This window comes from Leptinotarsa decemlineata, unplaced genomic scaffold, assembly GCF_025532065.1.
Source record: "Leptinotarsa decemlineata unplaced genomic scaffold, Ldec_3_MD MMD2_tig00026336_RagTag_RagTag, whole genome shotgun sequence".
In the NCBI taxonomy this organism is placed as follows: Eukaryota; Metazoa; Arthropoda; class Insecta; order Coleoptera; family Chrysomelidae; genus Leptinotarsa; species Leptinotarsa decemlineata.
In genome coordinates, this window is record NW_027412692.1 from 7,941,148 (window position 1) to 7,956,786 (window position 15,639).

The 15,639-nt window shown below is 35.1% G+C and overlaps 1 protein-coding gene across 8 annotated transcripts in view; it reads right to left on the minus strand.

Annotated features, from left to right (window-relative positions):
• The window catches only part of rdgC (retinal degeneration C), a 172,328-nt gene that overhangs the window by 76,564 nt on the left and 80,125 nt on the right, over positions 1 to 15,639 (minus strand). For all 8 annotated transcript variants that reach the window (XR_012467417.1, XR_012467420.1, XR_012467419.1 and 5 more), the window contains one exon: positions 3,347 to 3,474. Coding sequence is in view for 3 of the 8 variants with exons in the window: in XM_023157508.2 (XP_023013276.2) it covers positions 3,347 to 3,474 (128 nt within the window). In the remaining 5 variants the exon portion in view is untranslated. The remainder of the gene's footprint in view (positions 1 to 3,346; positions 3,475 to 15,639) is intronic.

The window sequence follows — 15,639 nt, forward strand, 5'->3', positions numbered from 1 at the left end:
AACAACCGATGAAAATGTTGACAAAATAAAAGAAAATTTCAAAGGATAATCGTCGAATCACTACTCGGAAATTTTTGGACAAGAAGCGTATGGCAGCGGAGTTCGTTCCGAAATTGCTGAAATCTAACCACTCAGGAATTGTTGAATGACGTCGACGGAGACCCAGATTTACTTGAAAGGGTTTGGTATATGGTTATGATATCGAAACCAAAGTCCAATCGACCCAATGGAAATGCCCAGGACTCCCAGGAGCGCTAAAACCAAAGAAGCTAGCCGAGTTAGATGAAATGTCAAGGTTGTGCCCATCTTCAATTACCGAGCATCGGGAGTTATTACCAAATGGTCGTACGGTCAATGAAGAGTATTAACTTGAAGTTATGCGCCGCTTGCTAGAAGTATTACGAAGAAAACATCTGGTAATGTGAAAATACAATTCATAGCTGTCGCATCACGATAATACACACCGTAATCATGCCTTACCCACCATATTCACCAGATTTGGCCCCCTGTGACTTTTTCCTCTTTCCAAGACTGAAGAGATCCATGAAAAGACGGCGACGATTGGTGATATAAAAACTGAATCGCTAAGAGAGCTCAAGGACAACAAAAAGTGAATTTAAGAACTGCTTCAAGGATAGAAAAAACGCTGTCACAATTTTTTTATATCTGAGGGGGACTACTTTGAAGGGGACAAAATAAAACTCGATGAATGAATAAGTATTTTTTGAGAAAAATGAAAATTCGGCTTATTTTTTTAACAGACAGCGTATATTCATGTCGAGCGAACTTCAGTTAGTTGAAAGCAAAAAATAATCTCCAGTGAATGCACAACCGTGCATACCCGTTGAAGCATATTGCAGAAAATACTTGGCAAAGCCAGTCTTTGTGCCATATATCGCTATAATTTATCGCAGTTATTCATTGTTGAACTCCTACATACTTCAGTGATAAACTCCCATTTACAAACAGAAGTTGAGATAACATAACCAGTCTTGGAATGATATAGAGAACTGCACTACAATCAATATTTCTGGAATACTTAAGGAAGCCAATAAAAGAAGAAAACAAAGCCTAATGTTCACATTGCATGGAAAGCTGTTAACTGCATTAGTGCTGTCAGCAGTCATCACTTCATATAATATTTTTATTTGTTTCAGATTCATTTAAAAGGGTGCATTCATTTGAGATGCGTAGGAAGTTCCAAAAATAGTATGAATTCATTCAAACTATTACAATATATCGTTTATATGATTAATTTTCAACAGAAAAAGTATACATCGAAACAAACAGTTGGAGTTGGAGTTGGAGTTACTTTGAGACTGTTTTGTTGTACAATATACAAATATAGTACAAGTATATCAATCAAAATTTGTACTCACTTCAGATTTCATGAGGAAATGACTCTACTTTTGAATCTTAATTGAAATATTATTCAAGGTAAGGAAAGAACGTTCTCAGGAAGTTAATTCCACATAAACGCAATTCTCCAGTTGAAAAATTTCTTAAACAATGAAGTTTGAAGTTCTCTGAGTTGAACCTGAAAACGTTGAACAGCCACAATCCTTTTCGAAAGAGACAAATCTCCAACCTTTCTTCGATGTTCCAGACTATAATAATAATAATGAATCTTTATTTACCGTTGAAATAATCCAATTCGTTCATGAATTACGATTTTTCACTCACTTCACTTAAAGTTCTTGGTCTTTGCTTCCAGATAGGCGCATTTAGCCAGCTCGATTCGGGGGGCGCAGCTGTCTTGCATGCAGCAATGCTGCCACCCCTTTTTTGTCTAAATATTTTATTATATTAAAAAACACTTAATATTTTTTGGAGACTTCAAGACTTTTTACACATAATTAACACATTTATTTGGTAAAATCCTGTCTCCACGTGGAGACAGGATTTTACCGGCCGGTCCACCCCGGCCTCCAACCGGCGTGAATGGGAGTGCTGTTTCTCTATAACACTTATAGACTGTTCACAAAAACATTAATTTAATGATGGCACGTTCTATGACGGCAGACATTCACAACACAAACTGAGTTTCGTCCCCAACAATGGTGTCCGCGTGCCTTCTTTGTGGACGGTCGCTGTCGGCACGTCCGTCCACCATCACATCAGAAACGAAACTCCCAATTACGATTTTTAATGTCACGGAATGAGCTTGATCTGCTTATGTCATCGATGACATCGTAATGACATTCATTCACCTATTTGATTTAATTACATTTGTATTTTGTATTACTTTTTCATGTAGCTGACTAGTCCGATATATTTCTTGCAGGATGTAAGTAATTTCTATTGAATTGAAGGGGTTATATTTTTAGGAGTGATTAATTTTTTGGGAAAGAAAGTTTTTGGCTTTCTACATCGGTGTTTGCCAGTGAGGGTGACAGTGTTCCATGTGAGTACAATTTATTACCATTCATTCAAAGTAGAACTCATGTGAATGATATCTGATTCTTATTTCACAAAAAATGTTTGAAATACAAACTGAGTAGAGAAAAGTATCTTCTGTATAATTCAGTGTTCATATAGAAGTATTTGTTTCGAAAGAATTATTTTCTTTCGTGTAATTCAATGTTTATATGAAAGTAGCTGTTTCAGGAGGACTTCCTTTCAGTTTGTGTCTGAAAGTTACTTCTTTGCATGATCTACACATTCATGTATAGAGTTTCAAATTGATTACTTCCTTCCTTTCTTTGGAAGATTCTCTCATCCCTTTTTTTTGTATCAGATGGAGTAGTAGAAAGCCAAAAACTTTCTTTCCCAAATAATTTCTATTGTTTACATTTGTGTATGAATTTTGTGGATGAAATAAAAATTATGATTATGATTATGATCATACGATAGAAGATCGCCTGTTGATCTTTGTTTACTTTTCTTCAACAAACAATAATGGAGGTAATTATTTTCCGTAGGTACTATTTCCAAAATTACATTATTCATGCAATAAACTAATGTTCAATACCTTTCATTCGTTTTATATAGCTAGTTTTGAATTTCGCACTAAATTATTTGCAAGTGTCATAGCGCCCGCTTAAGAAGTAACCAATTTATATAACATATATTTTCCAACTGATCAAAAAATTGATTTTTAGTACCACTTGTAATGGATAACTTCATTCGCATAACACGAATACTAAGTGAATTGTAGTGGATTATTATAAAATTCCGACCCGGCTGCTTGTTATGCTGAAAAGTACATCTACTGTTCACCCCAGCCTATCGAAAACACTCGTTTCCATTCATTCCGTTTTGTTAAATAATACGCGAATAACTCATTCATTGTAATTGATGCCCTCACAGGTGTTAACAGTAAATTCCAACGGGTAATAATTCATACCTTCACTTGGTCCTGTTCTCCCGCGTATTCCAGAGTCTGGAAAATTGTCCAGGTGTAACGCCGTCTCACTTCCAGCCGTGCCATATATCTCCTGTACCATTTCTGGATGAGTAGCGAAGCTTTTATGGCTGAAACAGATGAAAAGGAATTTTTCAAAGGAGGTCGCATAATTCAGTTCAGATGGATGTGAGTTTGCAACCCGGAGGAAAACATAATAAGTGGAAAGTTTTTCTGGGTTCTTGTTGACACAAACATCTGAGTGTTGGAGAAATGAGAAAGGAAAGTATAACAAGCGCAGTATATCATTATCGAAAGGTTCAGTAATCAGTGCCCAAGCGATTTTTCAGTACCTGCTGTACGAAAAAATCGACTTTTGACAACAAATCCTCATCGATCATTAGGTTATTTATTAAGTCCTAGAGTCTCTAGTCTGTTTCTTACGTAAATATAATATAGAGTTGTTATTATTCGAATATACCTAAAGTCTCTACCTTGTCTCACTAAAATCCCAAGTATTTATTTTGTAGAGGAAATCATTTTGTACATATGTGCCATGAAAGTCAATTCATAATCAAGAATGATGCTCAAGTCTTTGCCCTCCCTACAGGTCTTGGTATTGGTGTTTCGAATATTACAGTCATGCTCAATCATCTCACACTTCTGATAATTATCTTGATAACACTGGAAATTTAAATCAATGTCACTCTGTCTATTGAGTTGAAAATTTTGAGGTAGTCGGTATAAAATCCATTTTTTACCGATCGCGAAAGAATAGCACCTAAAGGCTGATTTTCGACCAAAAGAGGTCAGATGTCAATCTTGCTGAAGTGCCCATCAGTAAGTTGAGGACCGCTCGGAGAGCGGGGGTGGATGGAGTGGGGTAGTAGGTTCTCCTCGCTAAATAGCTGGGGGGGAAAAAGCTTCTACTTCAGGGCACTCAACCGGGAGGTGGCATGTGGGGGGGGGGTATAAAATCAGTATGGAGAAACAATGATTCGGGAAATATCGTCAATGAACCAAGAGCAGTAGGTCAAGATGGGAACCCTGTGGCATCCATGGATATTCGTGGCTGTCAATTGTGCCAAATTTTGGCACTAGTCCATGACAAATATCTTCTTGTTTTTCAAATTAAAGAATACCAATGGAATGAAGGCTGACAGAATACGAACAGAACCAAACCATATCTGCAGCTCTGACAGAAAAAAAAACTCAATACAGATGAACTCCTCGAAAATCCGAAATAGAAAGGCACGTTTTATCGACTTAGGAATTTCTGGAAGAGGAAACCAGTGGGACCTTCACTAATAATGGGCATCAATAAAGTATTTTTTAGTTTATATCAAGTTTTCATTACCCTATAGAGATTAATGAACTGACACCCAATTATAAAAGTTTCTATAACGTTCAGACGTACTCAAAAGAAATGAAAATCCATCCTGAAGGAGTTTAAATTGAACAGAATCCGAAAACGAAGCACCCACATTCCTTAGACATAGAAAAACGTTGATATCAATCAATTTTTTTGGTATTTCCATCGAAATGTATGTCACTGGAACACTAGTTGTGTACAACTTGGCTGTGGAAACCTAGATTAAATAAATATAGTTTAAAGAAACTAAAAAACATGCTTTTGAAGAACATCGTATATTTTTCGATCGTTATTGTTTCAAGCTTATTGAAAAAAAAATTATTTTCAACCTCCTAGTTCGATGTTCTTTAAAAGCGTATTTTTTAGTTTTTTTTTAAACTATATTTATTTATTTTGATTTTCTTTTGAACAACCATGGAGGAGGTTGCGTACAGCGCCATCTGCCCGCGAATAGATCAAGCAATAATGTCGATAGTTACGTTCAGCGCCATCTGACCGCGAATAGATCAATACAGATCCCGAGCTTGAAAGTTACAAACACACAAACATACATACAAACAAACATACATACATACAGGTGAAGCTAATATAAAACGTGTAAAAACTATCATTGTTCTGGAAAAACAATACTCGCATACCGCGAAATATTTCCTGAAAGTCAACTGTGAATGCGAATAAACAGCCTTGGAGCTCACATAAGTCGGCAATTTCAGGTTATGTACTTCAGAGAAATACCCAACAAAACTTTCCAAAACTAATCAAACCCAAGTAAAACATGTTCGTGGCGTCCGGGAACGAGTAGAAATTTTTCTCGTTTTTCCACTGACTGCTCAGCATCCTTCGCTTGATTAGTCCCGTTTAAATGAATATCCAGCGGGTATTAGCATTTTGATGGAAAATCTGACGAAAGAGGTTATTGAAGTTCTCCATAAAATATAAATGTTGTCTCAGAATCTGGATTATTTTGTTTCCTATAATTCCGACAAAAATCTCAAAAAAGGAAAGTCAGTTCTATACAGTAGAGCATAAAATTCAATGTTCAGCATCTGTCTTCAAAAGGAGCAGTGGGAAAGTATCAACAACGAAAACGTTTTTAGTACTGTATTCAAAAAAAAAATCAAATTTATTCGACGCACGTTTGAGAAAGTTGTTGAAACAATCATGAGCTGACATCACAAAAGCATTCTCTGGAACTGAAACTAGGGATAAAAGAGAAATGAGACTTCACATATCTCTCGAAATAGAATTTATGACACGATTTTATGACATGATGAAAAATAAGGTAAAGGAATTTCTATCGACTCTCAACGACAAATTCCCATGTATCAAATTGATTTATGAAATCAAAAACAGCAAGGAGCTATCATCCGTACGAAAATCTTTTTTTCGTAGTTGTTGGTTCGTTTTTTATGTTGAAACCAGTCAAATATTTTGATTAGGTCTTCCCCAGTTTTTGTTTTTAGTTCGCTTCACGTTTTGACCATGTATATTATTGCTGGTCATTTTTATACAGAGAAAACAGAATCGATTCAGTAAAGCTACCGAACTGAGTCATGGTCGGTGAGAGAAATCGTATTTGCGTAAAGTTTCGGTCGGTGTCGGTGATGTCAAAGAAAGTATTAGGAAAAAAGGGATAGAAACTTTTGTTTGCAATTTAACGTTTACAGCTCGAATAATCTAACAGACTGATAACAGATTTCTGCACATCTACTGCGCACGTTGAGGAAGGGACTTCTTACCGGCTATAACTTTTTATAGTAAAACCAATAATGATTGAGAGTAAAGCGCGTTGTCATATCTAAATTTTACGTTACCAGTTTATAGCAGAATCAAAATATAGTAAGCAGTAGAGTTGTAGGTTGCGGCAAATTATAGATAATGCACAATACAAGTACGATTAAAAGGTATTATTTATGACAAAAATCAGTAATGAGCTTGTAATGAGTAATACTTATTCATTTCCTGATTACTGATCAGTTAAAAGTCATTATTTTCTGTATAGTGTTAGATATTTATTACAACTAGTGGCAACGCTGTACGCAACGATATTTCTGTCTTTGTCACTTTACCGTAACTTCCATCTCATCGTTGCAGTCCTCACTAATGTACTTGCAGCCATGAGCGTATCATTGGTTTGTGAATTATACAGCGTGAATTGTACGTTTTACAGTTAAGTTAGTCAGCAATCGACGTGTTGTGATAACAATTGGTGAAAATAATAGTGCTAATAAGTGTTTAAGCGTTACATAATTATATTTTTACACCGTTCTCAAACTACTCAAAAAATGGGAGACATGGTCGGGCCTTTCACGTCGAAAAAGGTAAAACGGTCGGAGTCTCGGTCAGTAAGAGAAAAAAAATGTACTGCGAGTATTTCACTGTCTTGAAAGAGATCATCAACCACCAAAAGATGACTTTGTGCACATGTGCTGTAATTCTACGTGTGTACCTCCGGGCATTTCTACATCAATAAGTTCCACAATTACAAAAGATAAAATTAGTTGGTATGTGCTCTGATTATACCGGTGTACCAAAATCATCGATTTACAAAATACTAAGAGAAGCAGAAATTCATGGGGACGTACAAACGCCAAAAATTAGTAGCGGACGAAAAAAATCACAGTTGTTGAAGAAGCCAAAACCAATATACGCAGAACTATTCAGTTTCTTTTTCAGAAATGAGCTGCCCACACTACAAACAGTTCTGGAGGCACTAAACGATCATGAATTGGTCCCAAAAATGGGTAAAAAACTTTTAGGAAACTTGTACACGAAATGAAATTTACGTACGGAAAAGTTGACAGGAAAAGCATTCTCATTGAACATCAAGAAATAATAGCATGGAGAAGAAACTATCTAAGAAAAATTGGCGAATTTCGGAAGCTCAAAAGAAAATTGTACTTCAAGGACGAGACATGGGTTAACCAAGGACATACGGTCAAAAAAGTATGGCAGGATGGTAATATAACAAGTGCACGACAAGTCTTTATTGAAGGTTTGTCAGTTGGGTTAAAACAGCCATCTGGAAAAGGTAGTCGTCTGATAGTTACGCATATAGGAAGCGACAGTGGATTTTTACCAAATGGTGAATTAATATTTAAATCTAAGAAAACAGGCGACTATCATGAAGAGATGAATGCGGACGTGTTTGAAAAATGGTTTGAAGGCATCATTCAACTTGTGGAACCTGGGTCTGTCATCGTCATAGACAATGCCCCATACCATAGTCGACATTTAGAACCATTACCGAAACAATCATGGAAAAAAGCAGCAATTCAAGAATGGTTAATTAATAAAAACATCCAATATAACAAAGATAGTTTAAAGGCAGAACTACTTCAGCTAACAAAATTACACACAGACAAATATAAAAAATTCGCAGTGGATGAAATGGCGTTAAGTCATGGAATTACAGTTTTAAGGTTACCACCATACCACTGCGAATTAAACCCAATAGAATTAATCTGGGCGCAAGTAAAAGGATATGTGGCACGAGAAAACAGAACATTTAAATTAGTGGACGTGCAACATCACCTACAAGAAGCTATTCGAACTATTTCTGCAGAAGACTGGAAGAAATGCATGCAGCATGTTTTTAAAGAGGAGCAAAAAATGTGGGACGTAGACAACCGTATTGAACACAATATTGAACCAATCATAATTCACTTTGATGCGGTAGCAACAGTGACGAATCTGAGGTTGAAGATTAGACGAAAATTTGTACATTTACACTTATATTATGTTCTATTATCAAAAATTTGTAATTTGTATTTTCTAGTACCCCTGACGATGAGTTTAAGTTACTCGAAAGCTTGAGAATAGTTATAAAGAGTTCACTCATCAATTGCTGCAACCCAATGGTGAAAAAAGTTATATATATATATATATATATATATATATATATATATATATATATATATATATTGTGTGTGTTGGTGAAAAAAAGTTATATATATATATATATATATATATATATATATATATATATATATATATATATATATATATATATATATATATATACAGGGTGTCCCTGGACTTCCTTTTTTCCTCTCGGGAATGTATAGATGGGGTCAAAATATCACCAGTACTTCATATAACTTTTTTTCCTAAAAGTCTTCGTAACCAAGTTACGGGCCCTCGAAGTTACAAAATGAAAAATGTTTTTCTTTGATAACTTTTCAAGTGAATATTCAAAATCATCCAAATTTTGGTAATTGACTAAACAAATGAATTCCGTCGATGAGCTTTCATCGACGTATGCTAAAGTATGCTAAAATGAAGTCGTAAACAAAGAGTTCAGTACCTATATGGAAGTTTAAGTCACAATTGTGATAGCAGATATTTTTTCAAAAGAAATATCAGGTTCTGTAGATTCGTGGTGTTTTTAAACTAACAAACTACTCTACTATGAAATATCGAATTCATTCCATATTTTGTATGTACATAATACGTGTGGAATAATCACGTTTCGTGTTGATCAGTTATCTGAATCTCATGAAACTCAACATTCGAATGTTTCAAATTCTTCTTCACAGCTAAACTGTTGAGGAGTTTCACTGATAATTATAATTTTATGGGAGAAATTCTTTAACACGAATCTAAATTTAGCTGAAAAAACGCACATCGGAAAAAATATTTACTATACTAATAAAAAGCAAACGAATGAACTACAAAAACGGCTGCACATGATCAGGTGAAAAATATCCAGGGAATAATATTTCTTTCACAGATGTTGACAAAAAAACCTTTTAGAAAGTTTTGATAAAAAATGAGAAACTGGAATGCGATTTTGTTTTGATGAGTGGTGCGTTGTCATATGACTATCATTGTATTGTCAATATTCTATAGGATATTTTGAATTTTTTTGATATGGCCGAACAGTTTATATTCAATGAATATGCAGATATGCATGTATTTTATGGACGAGCATTTTGTAATGCTGCAGAAGCTCGTCGTCTGTATTCCGAGCATTTTCCCAATCGAACGGTACCGTCAAGAGAAACATTCGAGCGTGTCGATCGCAGCTTGAGGGAGACAGGTATGTAATAATTGATAATTAATTTGAGCACGTTGTTTTATTTCGATATTATTGTAGGTACAGTTTTGCCAAAACGAGGTGGTGAGGGCGCTCCTAGGACTGTACGTACCGTTGTATTGAAGGAAAATATTTTGGAAGCCGTCGCTGATGATCCTTCAATGAGCATCAGAAATCTATCAGAACAGTTCCATACATCCAAGTCCACTATTCATAGAATAATTAGGGAACAACTGCTCCACCCATTTCACATCCAGAAAGTACATGCCATGACACCTCAAGATTTTCCAGCACGACTGGAATATGCCAATTGGTTCATGGATAGGCAAAGAGAGGATATGACTTTTATTAATCGAGTTTTATTCACTGATGAAGCAGGTTTCAGTAGAGATGGAGTTATCAACTCTTATAATCTCCATATATGGGCCGAAGAAAATCCCCATGGGATATTGCTAACCAAACACCAACGGAAATTCAACGTGAATGTTTGGGCTGGTATCATAGGAAACCATCTTATAGGACCATTCGTTCTACAGGACCGATTGAATGGAGAACGTTATTTGGAGTTCATTCAGAACGATTTGAATGGACTTTTGGAACATGTTCCATTGCAAACCCGAAGAGATATGTGGTTTATGCATGATGGTGCTACTCCTCATTTTAGTTTGATTGTGCGTGACCATCTGAACCATATTTTCCACAATAGATGGATTGGTAGAGGTGGGCCATATTCATGGCCATCGCGGTCTCCGGATTTAAATCCATTGGATTTCTTTCTGTGGGGGCATCTAAAAAGCCTTGTTTACGCTACACCTATTCACACAAGAGATGCATTGTTGAATAGAATGAATTACATTGTGAAGCCATACGAAACGACCCTGGAATGCTATTTCAAGTACAGAGAGGGTGTCTTCGCAGACTAAGAAAATGTATAGAGAGAGAAGGTGGTCATATCGAGCAGTTTCTGTAGCGGATTTTTCATTTCTGTTTGCTCTTGAGGCTCTTGAGTTTCGTTAGTTAAACGTGTTTGCATTATAAAAATTCGTTATGAACATTTTACCTATCATTTCCATTTTCCTTAAAAACTAATATTTTCGAATAATGGTAGACATCTCAGGATAAATGTTGTTGAATTAACGTTATCATTATTATTTCTGCTTTGATAATTATTCATTTCAAATAATGGTGGACGAGCGGGTTTGATGTCGTCGAGTGAAACTACATTTTTATCAAGACTCGTTGCTCCGATCGACTTTTCACACGAGTTCTTTTATTCATAAAATTGTCCAAGTAACCTCAATTTGTTGAAAAATATTGAAAAATATCTGTCATTTCAAAGTTTTGGGGTGTGGACCATCGGGGGTAGTCTGTTCCTGACTTTGTAGCAAAACAACTGACTCCTGCATGAAAGTTCATCGAAGGAATTCATTTGTTTAATCAATTACCAAAATTTGGATGATTTTGAATATTCACTAGAAAAGTTATCAAAGAAAAACATTTTTCATTTTGTAACTTCGAGGGCCCGTTACTTGGTAACGAAGGATTTTAGGAAAAAAAGTTATATGAAGTACTGGTGATATTTTGACCCCATCTATACATTCCCGAGAGGAAAAGAGGAAGTCCAGGGACACCCTGTATATATATATATATATATATATATATATATATATATATATATATATATATATATATATATATATATATATATATATAAAAGCGTGTTTTTCAGTTTTTAAACTATATTTATTTTATCTAAACTTTGGGATCAATCAGCCGTATATTGTTTAGAAAAAGGATCATTGATATTTTCGGTTACGTACAGCGCCATATGCCCACGAATAGATCAAGCAATAATGTCGATAATTCTATCGAATACAGATCCCGAGCTTGAACAAACTGACATACAAACGAACATACATATAGACAGATGAAGCTAATATAAAGCGTGTAAAAAAAACTTGATTTTCCTGTTGAAGATTATCACTTGGTGATCGAAACACGTGTCGAGGTGTTAAAACAACGGTTTGGTGTTGGGAATAATATGCTTTACTGTGTTCAACTCAATTTCGATATTCTTCATGACAAATAGATTTAATGAAAAAGTTGTTTTCAAAGCCAGTTCTTTTCTCAGTTTGAATAACCAAGGATATCATGATCAAGATAGAGCCATTTACGTTATTTACTTCATATTATTATTGTATACTGTAGTAAATTTCGTGAGACTCCAATATTCGCCCTCTAGACTCAAAAAAGCATAAAACGATTTTTTCTGGTAGTAATCATCAGAAAAAATGTGGTATACATTAATCTGATTTATGGGTTGTTTCATGATCAATAAATAATGAAACAACCTGATTATGAAATATTATGTAGCGTTATTAACCTATATTGAGAGAGTACATGCCTCATATCCTAACGATCACTAAATCATTGTACTATAACCCCCAAAGACCGATAGCAAGCTATAAATATAATATCACTAGGGCCCTTTTAGTTTCATTTTGAATTTTCGAAGGCTCATTATATATATCAACCCAGAACAATTAAGATCACGCCTGTCTCACTAAATTCTTTCTCGATGGTGAAACTAAATTGGCACTTTAAGTTTACTAAGGGGATTGACTTATAAATTTTCATTTATTTCCGTGTTCGCGTCAGCTTCGCCGCAATAACTTTAGAAACTTGGATCGAAGATTCCTACTTTATATTGATTACTTAGCAAATAATAGATGAAGTTCAGAAAAACAAAATTACAAATTAAATTTTGTCCGCCTACGCTACATTGTGACTTTCATTAGGTCTAGAAAAAGAAGGAATTTTCGAAAAATCTTCCGCCATAAACTAGACAAAGCGTGTTGATTATTACCCAAGCGGTTGGGAAAAGCAGAGGATGAAAATTATTCAGAAAGTAATTAATTTCTCTAAGAGTTTCTTTAAAGAAGTAAATTAATTAATTCAGTTCTTCATTAACTTGAACAAAAATACAATTCGAACGACTTTTTACTCTCCTTCAAAATAACATTCCAAACTCAACTCGCCGTCACCAAACTGATTCCCTGCGCATCCGGTAAAATGTATACGCCAGATTGAAACTTATAGAATATAACTAGTCTTTCTTATCCCACATCAACAATCTACAATCTGCTCGTACCACTTGTTTCATTCACAACACTAACCGCCGAAGACGAATCATTCTCCATCTTGACAATGTGAGCTCTCACACATCTCGTCAAACAGGTGAACTTTTGAGCAGTCAAAACATCGATTTGATGACTCATCCTCCATACAATGCTGATTTGGCACTTACTGACTTCTTCTTGTTATCGAATATCAATGGTAAACTGCGTGGTCAACGATTTACGAGCGCCGAAGAAGCAGTTGAAGCATTCAAAAACTATGTTATGGGGTGCTTTAAGAGAAATGGATAAACTGCATCGACAAATGTTTTGAACGAATGCAGAAGGTTATTTATCACCAATTGAAATATTTTGGAAAACAATACAGCCATTTTTATTAAAACATGTTTGTTATTGTTTGCTATTCCCAAAATATAATTAGTATCCCTAGTACTATCTGAAAAATGAGGGCTATGATTTTGATGTCAAAGGGTCCTCTTATTTGCGAAGAGATCCAGCAATAGGCGTCATCCATTAGGGCGTCGTGACACCGACGCTGATTTTTTTAAATGGTAACCTAGATTTTCCGATTCGTTTTTGGATTCTGCATTAAATTCTTCTGAATTCAGCCATATAGCACACTTGTAGTTTTTCTTGAATACTTATGAAAAAAGGCAATTTTATTGCATATTATAAAGAGGGCCATGAATCATAAAATGAATGCAATAATACGAGTTTAATAAAATGAATCCATCAGTTATGATTTCATTGTCTGTTCAACTTTATCTAGCTGCGTATTTCTGTACAAATTAAAATAAATGTTTCAAATGACCAAAAAAATAGGTTACTTTGACCATAACTCGACTAACATGATGATAACGAAATCAATTAGTGATAACAAGAATCATTTCAGTGCGTGTTCGAACTGCCTCCTTTCACGTAGAATACACATATTGCATCGTTTTAGTAATTCCCGATTCGTGACAGCTAAAAGCGTCTATCGCGTTATGGAAGCACAAACATTTGTGATACTATTTCTCAAGTCCTCTACATTTTATGGACGTCGCATATAAAGTATATTCGATATATAACCACAAAAAGAAATCTAGTGCAGTAATATCTGGACTTCAAGAGCTGGCCATGGTATTGGACCCTTATTTCCAATCCATTTCTCATTTAAAGTATCATCCAAATATTGGGTAACTATTCTATTATTATGCGGAGGTGCCCCATCTTATTGAAACCACAAATTCAGTCGAGTTTGTTTTGGTAAATTCTCCAAGAGATTCGGCAACACATGTTGTAGAAAAACCAAGTACCTCTCCCCATTGAGAATTCCTTCAAAAAAATGAGGTCCAATCAAATAACCATCAATGATTCCGCACCAAACATTAACCCCTTACACAGACTGAATTTTTTTTTTTGCACCCAATATGAGGGTTCACGTCAGACCAACTATGTTTCTTTATTATACCGTTGTTATGGAAACGGCTTTCATCACTCCATAATATTTTTTTCAGAAACTGATCATCATCATGAATACGGGTGGACAACCATGAAATGAAGTTCAATCTTCTTTCAGCAACTTCTGAATATGGGAATATATTTTAGTTGTTGAAAATGAAACATAAAGATTATTACCTGGATGTAGTCCTTGCATTGCTACTTGTCTGGTAGAACTATATGGTTTCAACACCATTTAGCGCATATTCTCACTGCTTCTTTTGAATTCCTTCTTGCTTCGCCATAAATACATATCATATCCAACTTTTGTGCATTTGAAAATTGAACCATTTTTCAATTTTACGAAAAATCAACACAAAACTGAATACACTTTCGTCAAATTTGACAGGTCTTCTGACAGATCTATAAATACATTATTGCATTTATTTTGACTTATCCATGGCCCTCTTTATGATACGCAATAAAATTGCGTTTTTTCATCAGTATTTAAGGAAAACTACAAGTGTGCTATATGGCTGAATTCAGAATTTAATGCAGAATTCAAAAACCGATTGAAAAAAGTGGGTTACCTTTTAAAAAAATTGGCGTCGGTGTCGTGACGACGCCCTAACAGATGACGCCTAGTGCTGGATCTCTCCAAAATCATCTGCTTTCACGAAATATGGATATTCTTTTTCATTTTTTCAGATATTTTCCCGCGGAGTTTTATATGGGACACCCTGTATAGAAATAATCTGATGAACAACACTCATTTTCGTGAAAGAAATCAAAGTTTTTACTTTGAGTATTTTTACCTTCCAAAATTTGAGAAAATGTAATTTGTAATATATAATGTTCTCCTTTGCATGTTAATTTTTTCAGTATGTGGATGGTGGAAATAACCAAAAGAAAAACATAAACCCATTCAAAAAGTTGAATGGGTTTATGTTTTTTACTAGGACTAGAAAACTTCGAATCGGTGTAAATTATATGCCCTCCGTCCAGCTGTCCATATTCTCTTCATCTAATATTTCAGAACACAAAATCAAAGCATTTACAAAAACCTACACTATCTACAAGTTTTCAATGGAATTCCAGTAGACACAAAGTTATCCAGTTCATTAATGTACATCACGTTGCTCAAATGGAATCCACTTTTCGAATGGGGTCGATTTCACGACTGAATACGCAAAACAACTATTCACCCCAACAAACACAAACATTCGCCTATTTTCCTCTCTGGGAGTCGTCTAGCCCTCATTTGTTACTCCGTTCTCGCATGATAGGAGTCGATAAAAACCACTTCGACACGAACGTGTCCGTCTCA